General features: G+C 52.5%; 1 protein-coding gene across 2 annotated transcripts; it reads left to right on the forward strand.

Annotated features, from left to right (window-relative positions):
• Window positions 1–2,266: 2,266 nt before the first annotated feature.
• si:ch211-71n6.4 (para-nitrobenzyl esterase) lies at window positions 2,267–9,399 on the forward strand. Of its 2 annotated transcripts, XM_047042545.1 has the most exons (11): window positions 2,267–2,467; window positions 2,837–2,870; window positions 3,297–3,618; window positions 3,904–4,324; window positions 5,956–6,063; window positions 6,784–6,980; window positions 7,159–7,358; window positions 7,464–7,522; window positions 7,810–7,977; window positions 8,233–8,478; window positions 8,563–9,399. In XM_047042545.1, the coding sequence occupies exons 3-11, from the start codon at window positions 3,316–3,318 to the stop codon at window positions 8,703–8,705; spliced, it is 1,845 nt and encodes a 614-aa protein (XP_046898501.1). In that variant the 5' UTR covers window positions 2,267–2,467; window positions 2,837–2,870; window positions 3,297–3,315; the 3' UTR covers window positions 8,706–9,399. The 2 variants fall into 2 exon arrangements, with proteins under 2 accessions (XP_046898501.1, XP_046898500.1); XM_047042544.1 differs by lacking the exon at window positions 2,837–2,870.
• Window positions 9,400–9,590: the final 191 nt, after the last annotated feature.

Here is a 9,590-nt window from a genome sequence, read left to right on the forward strand (position 1 = left end):
CCGTCCAGGTCCGGTTCTCACACGTGAGAAGGCAGGCAGGTTTCGAGCTTGGCAGGGCAGAGGAGCAGAACCAAATACTTCGACGGTCACGTGCTGAATGTTACATTGATAAACAGCAACCATCAGGCTCTGGCAGACAGGAAAAATTACAGGGTGCACACACACTATCTGTGTGTGTGTGTGTGTGTGTGCGTGTGTTCACCAGACCCTTGATATAACTTCCCAAACATGCCAGACCCTCTCCTCTGGTGGCGAGAGATAACCTTTTATGGGTTTTTGTTCTGAGGAGTAAATCTCCTCCCAAGCCTCATCCCTCCTGGCCCGCGCTGCCGACCCGCCTCTGCCCCGAGGGGCCCTGCCCACACTGCTGCCCCCAGGGGGGCCCTGCCCACGCTGCTGCCTCCAGGGGGGCCCTGCCCAAGCTGCTGCCCCCCGAGGGGCCCTGCCCACACTGCTGCCCCCAGGGGGGCCCTGCCCACGCTGCTGCCTCCAGGGGGGCCCTGCCCACGCTGCTGCCCCCCGAGGGGCCCTGCCCACGCTGCTGCCCCGAGGGGGGCCCTGCCCACGCTGCTGTCTCCAGGGGGGCCCTGCCCACACTGCTGCCCCCCGAGGGGCCCTGCCCACGCTGCTGCCCCCGGGGGGGCCCTGCCCACGCTGCTGTCTCCAGGGGGGCCCTGCCCACGCTGCTGCCCCCCGAGGGGCCCTGCCCACACTGCTGCCCCCGGGGGGGCCCTGCCCACGCTGCTGTCTCCAGGTAGGCCCTGCCCACGCTGCTGCCTCCAGGGGGGCCCTGCCCACACTGCTGTCCCCCGAGGGGCCCTGCCAACGCTGCTGCCCCCAGGGGGGCCCTGCCCACACTGCTGCCTCCAGGGGGGCCCTGCCCACGCTGCTGCCTCCAGGGAGGCCCTGCCCACGCTGCTGTCTCCAGGGGGGCCCTGCCCACGCTGCTGCCTCCAGGGGGGCCCTGCCCACACTGCTGCCCCCCGAGGGGCCCTGCCAACGCTGCTGCCCCCAGGGGGGCCCTGCCCACACTGCTGCCTCCAGGGGGGCCCTGCCCACGCTGCTGCCCCCAGGGGGGCCCTGCCCACACTGCTGCCTCCAGGGAGGCTGTGTGCAGCGGGCTGGGGTCTCCAGTTTGTTTGAGATACCAAAAGCTCCTAAAAGAGACACAGACAACCACACACCCTCCACAGCTGTTCATAAATCACAGTGTAATTCAAGCCACTCTATCCAGCTCGCTCCCTGGATAAGATGGATGCTCATTCTCGGGTAGTAAATACGTTTGAGGCTGTGTTAATATTATCCAGCAGGGTTCAACTCAAACTGATGATTCCTTTTCCCTCTCCTCCCTCCCTCCTCCCCCTCCCTCTCTCCCTTCTCTCACCTGTTTAATAGCCCTGTGCAGGGTTATATCATTGCCTCCCTAAATGGATAGTTTGTGGGTAAAGCGAGTGCTAAAAAATACTGGACCCCCAGGAGAGGAAAGGTGTTTGGATGGAGGAACACAGCCAGGTAGTTACTAACCTCCATCCTCTCTTCAAGTCCCCCTCTATCTCCTCTCCTACACATCTCAATACCACCTCCTCTCCTACACATCTCAATACCACCTCCTCTCCAGCCAGGTAGTTACTCACCTCCATCCTCTCTTCAAGTCCCCCTCTATCTCCTCTCCTACACATCTCAATACTATCTGCAAGTCATTCTCTCTCAAATTACATGAATTACACATCCTTACACTCACATACCTTTAAACTTGAAGGTGAAGATACACACTGGATGTGTGTTCACAGCAGGTCTGGTACCTGATGGATCACAACACCTGTGGGATTACAGCACCTGTGGGATTACAGCACCTGTGGGATTACAGCACCTGTGGGATTACAGAACCTGTGGGATTACAGCACCTGTGGGATTACAGCACCTGTGGGATTACAGAACCTGTGGGATTACAGCACCTGTGGGATTACAGCACCTGTGGGATTACAGCACCTGTGGGATTACAGAACCTGACGGAAAGTTCCACTTTCCATCAGAGGCAGGAGCAGGAGCAGGATTGAGCTGTGCTTGTGGACGGGAAAAAAACACATTTGTAAACAGTGGAACATTTGTAGATAATGGTATTTGCATAGCCTATAGAAATCATTTGAGATATTTTCAAATATAAGCAGGATTACTTTTCTTTTGTAAACACTTCAAATAACGTTTTCACTGTTAAATCAAGTTCAGTGCAACCGGATCGCAACTGCCCCTTTAAATGAAAAAACGAATGTTTTGGAACGCGATCCAATGTTTATGACGGTTTCATACGCAAACAATTGCTCGTCTGAGAAGAAGAGTTGACAATTTCACGTGTGTTTTACACTGAAAAGTTATGTTTAGTGTTTGTATGAAATATGTAACGCGTTATTTAAATATGCATATGATATAGATAGTTGTCTCAGCAAGGCAGAGTTTGAAAGCTAACAACGTAAGTAGTCTATAAAACTTGTCTTGTTACTGATATTGTGTGGTTTACACGCAGTTGCTCCTAAAGGCAGACACTCCTATTACAAAAAGTAGCTAATCAAAGACAATTCCATAAAAAAACAACACAGAAAACGGTTTATTTTTTACAGAACTCGAGGCTGTCACTAGTTACATTGTGTCTGGGAACAAGGGAAACGTGCATTTCCGCTGATTATGAACATAAAGCTTTGCAGCGGCAGTGACCACCCTCCAGTGCAGGCCTAACTACTGTAGCAGGCTATCCTTAAATAGTTTTTCCTATCGAGTTAACCCACCGTCTCAGTAGTAGTTAACACTAAGTTCTTAAAAATGGGATATTTTTCCTTAAAAGGAATTCGAGTCTTCATAGAGTCAGAAAACCATCTGTAAGTATCCTGTTTCATTTAATTCCTTTCGCAAATTATTTTATCCAAAGCGTCATATAAATAATGTCTATAGAAACTACAACAGAAGATTAAGAATCAGAAGTTTGTAGTTTTAGTGTTTCGGTGGTCAGAGTCATGGAACGGTCTGTATTTACCGGGCACAGAGCAAAGTTTGCACACCTCTTTTTGAAAGCCCTTTTTACCACATAAAAATGCCAATTGAGATTTCCTTTTTTTAAATTCCGACTTAAATTCTCGCAATACAGCTTTATTTTTCGGAATTCTGACAAATAAATTGTTCTTGGTTCTTGTTCTATTAATACTTGCTTTGACATATATATGAATCTAAAGGTCTTAGGCCAGCAGTAACAAAGCAGACCAAATTAAACCACTCTGAAGAGTTGTCCACTGTTCCCTCCTTTGCAGGTGTGCTGTCTGAGCTGGGATGAGTGAGGAGGGTCTGGAGGTGAGTGAGGAGGCTCTGGAGGTGAGTGAGGAGGCTCTGGAGGTGAGTGAGAGGATGGAGTACCGCTACCTGGTGCAGGAGGAGGAGGAGGAGGTGCAGTATGTCCGTCACAGACGCTACGTGGGCCCCGCCCTGGTCCTGTCCAGGCGCTGCTCGCTCCTCCTCTGTGTGGGAGTAACCGCCCTGCTCTTCCTCGCCGGCTACCTGGCCTACCTGGCCCAGACCCCGCGGCCTGGACACCTGGAGGTCACCACGGACTGCGGACGCTTCAGAGGAATGCAGGTAGGCCCAGACCAGACTGTGCTGCAAAGACCCAGACCAGACTGTGTGCTGCACAGGCCCAGACCAGACTGTGCTGCACAGGCCCAGACCCAGACCAGACTGTATGTGCTGCACAGGCCCAGACCCAGACCAGACTGTGTGCTGCACAGGCCCAGACCCAGACCAGACTGTGTGCTGCACAGGCCCAGACCCAGACCAGACTGTATGTGCTGCACAGGGGGGATTCCAAAACCACCACTGAGCTACACCCCCCCCCCCCCCCCCCCCCCCCCGTGTCCTCCTCAGAAAGACGGCGCCTACTCCTTCAAAGGCATTCCCTATGCCGCTCCCCCCACGGGCCATCGGCGCTGGGCCCCCCCGGAGCCCCCAGCGTGCGGCGGGGGGGTTAGGGATGCCACAGGTGTGCGCAGCATGTGCCCCCAGGTGCGCCCTCTGTCCTCCGCAGGGACGGTGATGGGAAACGAGGACTGCCTGTTCCTCAACGTGTGGACCCCCGGCATGGCGCCCGCCACGCCCCTGCCCGTCATAGTGTGGCTGCATGGGGGTTTCCTGCACATGCTCAGTGGGGCCGAAGAGGGCTACGCTCCCTCGGAGACGCTGGAGGCACAGACAGGCATCGTTTACGTCAGCTTCAACTACCGGCTTAACGCCCTCGGGTTCCTGGCCCTGGAGGTGCTGAGAGAGGGCTCTCCCACCAACACTTCAGGTAGGGAGGAGGGGGGAGGGAGAGAGAGACAGAGAGAGAGAGACAGAGACACAGAGACAGAGAGAGGGCTCTCCCACCAACACTTCAGGTAGGGAGGAGGGGGGAGGGAGAGAGAGACAGAGACAGAGAGAGAGAGAGGGCTCTCCCACCAACACTTCAGGTAGGGAGGAGGGGGGAGGGAGAGAGAGACAGAGACAGAGAGAGAGAGAGAGAGAGAGACAGAGAGAGGGCTCTCCCACCAACACTTCAGGTAGGGAGGAGGGGGGAGGGAGAGAGAGACAGAGAGAGAGAGAGAGAGAGACAGAGAGACAGAGAGAGAGACACAGAGAGAGAGACACAGAGAGAGAGAGAGAGACACACAGAGAGAGAGACACAGAGAGAGAGAGACAGAGAGAGAGAGAGAGAGAGAGAGACAGAGAGAGAGACACAGAGAGACACAGAGAGACACAGAGAGACACAGAGAGACACAGAGAGACACAGAGAGAGGGAGAGGGAGGGAGAGAGATACAGGGGGAGGGAGAAAGGCTGAGGTAGAGTGGGAGGGGAGAGAGGGGGAGGGGATGGATCTCAGCTACTTACCGCACGAACACAACTCTGAAATATTCATAGTATTTAGGCTGTGTTCCCTGTTGTGTTCGCTGTTTAAAGCTGTGTACACCTATCCATTAAAATGTGAATATTTAATGGCCCAGAAGTGATTTTGCATTAGTGGTAATATATTTCTCTTGGCACTGCCAGGACTTTGAGGTTTTACTTCCCTTACACACAAAGACCCTCACACACACACACACACACACACACACACACACACACACACACACACACAAAGACCCTCACACACACACACACACACACACACACACACACACACACACACACACACACACACACACACACACACAGACATTCAAACACTTACACACATGCATGCACATCACACACCTACACACACAGCATTTACTGCAGGCCTGTTATGTTTAATTCTTTATAATCATTCTATTCCACCCTAAGGCCGTGTTCACACTTGACTTCAGCGCCTTTTGAGCTCCTTTTCAGAAAAGCGCTGGGTGACGTCTAGCGCCTTTCTGACGAGAATTTTGTAACCTGAACGGGAATCATATATTCTAGCGATACATTATTATCCATTATTTTCCGTTGGTTACTTATCAACAGCTAGCTACTATAGCCAATAAAATGCAATTACTTGCTTTAGCTTTGGCGTTAGAGGAGCCATAGCCATAGCCTGGTAACTAAGGTAGAAGGTTACCAGGGAAGGTACACGCATACCTACTGTCCTCGTCCTGTGCCCAGCGCTTTTCTGAAAAGTTGAGAAAACTGAAATCCAAAGGCAGCGGGGCCCAGTGCTTTTTAGAAGTTTTTTAAAAGACGGCCACTTCTTCTGTTCTCCCGTTAGGGAGAGCAGCATCAGTAGGACTGGAGAGCTATAGCGGTCTCTCCTCCAGGTGTCTCTCCTCCAGGTGTCTCTCCCCCAGGTGTCTCTCCTCCAGGTGCAGTAGGCCAGTTAGGAAACGAGGACTAATCAAACTGGGATTAAGGCTGCGTTCTAAATCACATGCTTTTATTAGACACTGTAGCTGCCCTTAACATGCTGCCCTTAACATTTCCCCCAGGAAACTACGGCTTCATGGACCAGATCGCAGCCCTGCAGTGGGTCCAGAGGAACATCCATGCTTTCGGAGGAGATCCTCACAAGGTCACCATCCTGGGGCAGAGCTCAGGTACCAACACCTCTGCACACTAGCCCCAGCACACTAGCTCCAGCACACTAGCCCCAGCACACTAGCCCCAGCACACTAGCCCCAGCACACTAGCTCCAGCACACTAGCCCCAGCACACTCGCCCCAGCACACTCGCCCCAGCACACTAGCTCCAGCACACTAGCCCCAGCACACTAGCCCCAGCACACTAGCCCCAGCACACTAGCTCCAGCACACTAGCCCCAGCACTCTAGCCCCAGCACACTAGCCCCAGCACACTAGCCCCAGCACACTAGCCCCAGCACACTAGCCCCAGCACACTAGCCCCAGCACTCTAGCCCCAGCACACTAGCCCCAGCACACTAGCCCCAGCACACTAGCCCCAGCACAGTAGCAGAACGTAGTATAGAACCCCTATCATCATTTGATAAAAACGTCTGCTAAATGAATATGGGGTATGAGTTAGTTGTATGAGAAGCATTATTGTAATATCTAGTGATTTGGGGATGGTTACAGCTCAGTGGTAGAACATGGGGATGGGTATAGCTCAGTGGTAGAGCATGGGGATGGGTATAGCTCAGTGGTAGAACATGGGGATGGGTATAGCTCAGTGGTAGAGCATGGGGATGGGTATAGCTCAGTGGTAGAGCATGGGGATGGGTATAGCTCAGTGGTAGAGCATGGGGATGGGTATAGCTCGGGGGTACATGATGGTATAAGCCCCCTGGTTCACATCTCTAGGTGGGACCTCTGTATGGGTGCTGATGATGTCACCTCTAGCGAGGGGGCTGTTCCGGGCGGCGGTGGACCAGAGTGGTTCGGCTCTGCTAAACGCCTCGCTGGAGAGGGCGGAGAGAGATAACCTGGTGTTCCTGAACCACACTGGCTGCTCTCACCTGGCCTGTCTCAGACAGCTGACCACCACTCAGATACTGGAGGTACACACACACACACAGATACTGGAGGTACACACACACACAGCCCTCATACACACACACAGCCCTCATACACACACACTCTCATGCACACACTATTCCATACACACAAACCTCATGCACACAAACATAAACACAAAGACAGCCCTCAGACACCCCCTCATGACCCCTCCCCTCCCAGGCCATCCCCTGGAGCCAGTACCCATCATGGGGGGCAGACGCCCTGCTGGACCTGCCCACCCGGGGGGAGATGCTGGGGGCAGTGGCAGTGGTGGACGGGCACCTTCTCCCGGCCCCCCCCCTGCAGATGTGGGAGGAGGGGGGCCACTTCAGCGACGTGCCCTTCCTCATAGGAACCACAGAGCAAGAGACAGACTTCCTGTGAGCCTCTCCTCTGGAGTCATCCTCCAATCTGTGGACCTGGTCTGGTGTAGATTATACTTACACTTGACACATTTACATTAACTACGTGTGTGTGTGTCCTAGCCCGCCCTATGACAACATCTCCATGTGGACGTGGGGGGACTATGATTGGTTCGTGAGGGGTGAGAACCAACTGTTGACTTCCTTTTATCCAGCCAGCAGGGGGCAGTAATACCCAATGGCTGCAGGGCATCGTCACGTAACGTTTATACCATCATCACTTAACGTTAATACCATCATCACTTAACGTTAATACCATCATCACTTAACGTTAATACCTACTTACAATGTCATGAATTTATACAGCAAACATCATTCGATTTTTTTACGAGAAGGATAAATAGTACATATATAATGTACAACTTTCATATATAAAAAAAGCATTTTTTTCTTGTGCGTGTCTATTCAGAGAAACTCGACTCGTTTGGAGGGAATGTTTCTGAGGATGCGCTGTCTCTGTACCCCAGCTCAGCGCCTTGCCCCACCCCTGTCCGCTGCCCAGAGAGAGCCTTCACCACCATGGTGTCTGACCTGAGGGCCACCTGCCCTAACAACCAGCTGGCCAGGAGGGCAGCAGGTGGGCACCCCGGATCCTCCTCCGTACAGCCCCCTGTACAAGCTGGGCTTCAGTGCCCACGCATCAGCTCCCATTACCAACCTGACAGGGTTCAGCCTCGTCCTAAACTTACAGAACATGTCATGAAGATTTCTATGACGATGATGAATCCATGTCTGTGAAACAGGGCCTGGGAGCTCTTCAGTCAGATTAGATTAAAACGTTTGTGTAAAGGGCCTTTTCTCAAAGGGTGTGTTCCATGTTTATCCCCCACAGTGGCTCTGAGCAGTCCTGTGTACCGCTACCTGGTCACACACACCCCGTCTCGGCCGGTGGCGGTCCAGGGGGGCCCCGGGGCCCCCGGGGGGGGGCTGTGGTCTTTCCCTGGCCGGTTCTCCTTCCACGGCCTGGACACCATGGCCTTCTTCCTGGGACTGGAGGGGCTGCTGGGGGGGCTGTCGTCCCAGGACGCAGCTTTCCAGGAGCTCATCATCCACAGCCTCGTCCACCTGGCCAGAGAGGGTGAGACACTCTTCATCCTGATCTTCCTCCTCCTCCTGTCCATCCTAACCTGTCTCCTCTTCCTCCTCCTCTCCTCATCTGCAGGTAAGATGCCTGAAGGGTGGCCAGAGTACCCAGAAGGCACAGCGGTGTTGTCGGCCGGTCTGAAGGTGGTGAGCTCCTACTCTGCTGACCGCTGCAGACTGTGGGAGGAGAACGGCTTCTACAGCTACGCCTGGATCAACTGACCCCTGACCCTCTTTACCCCTGACCCCCTCACCCCCTGACCCTCTCTACCCCTGACCCTCTCTACCCCTGACCCCCTCACCCCCTGACCCCCCTCACCGCTGACCCCCTCACCCAGGAGGAACATAGGAGCAACTAAAGGGAAGACGTGGAGAGACAGAATAAATACCTTCATAATCGGCAGTTGGATGTTGCATCCAAGGTCATGTTGCATCCTCTGGATCCAAGGTCTTTTGGAGTTCTTTTTGACTGATGTGATTGGAGAAAGTTTAAAGAAGGGATGCATGTTACTGGTTTATTTCCACTTGAAATGATGAATGATGAAACGTAAAATCCACTGTGCTGTTGTATACAATGATGATGTCACTTCCTGTATGTTTTGCATAGTTCATTGAGATACAGCCACTAGAATGACAGGAATATAATATATTATATTAATATAATATGATACACAAAGAAAAATATGGTTTATTATTTATATCCCCTCTAATGGACATTGATTTGGGGTTAATAACTTTGCAACCAAATTGCCCTTCAGTAATGATTTAGTCCAATTTAGAGGACATTTAGGATTTCCTAATGAGGTGACAAACGTGAATGTAATTCTAGTTGGTTAAGTAGTATAATAGTTAAATCTTTTTATTGTTATAGTCATGTATTTGGCTTGCTATGTTGTAAAAAATGTTTTCCTTAAAATATGTTTGAGTTACTGAGTTGATAATGACGCCCTCATCACTGTGGTGGTGCTTTCAGACCAGCTGATGTTCTGACTGTCACAAGCATGTTGCTTTCAGACCAGCTGATGTTCTGACTGTCACAAGCATGTTGCTTTCAGACCAGCTGATGTTCTGACTGTCACAAGCAGGTTGCTTTCAGACCAGCTGATG

The sequence above is a fragment of the Hypomesus transpacificus genome, chromosome 19, assembly GCF_021917145.1.
Source record: "Hypomesus transpacificus isolate Combined female chromosome 19, fHypTra1, whole genome shotgun sequence".
Taxonomy (NCBI): domain Eukaryota; kingdom Metazoa; phylum Chordata; class Actinopteri; order Osmeriformes; family Osmeridae; genus Hypomesus; species Hypomesus transpacificus.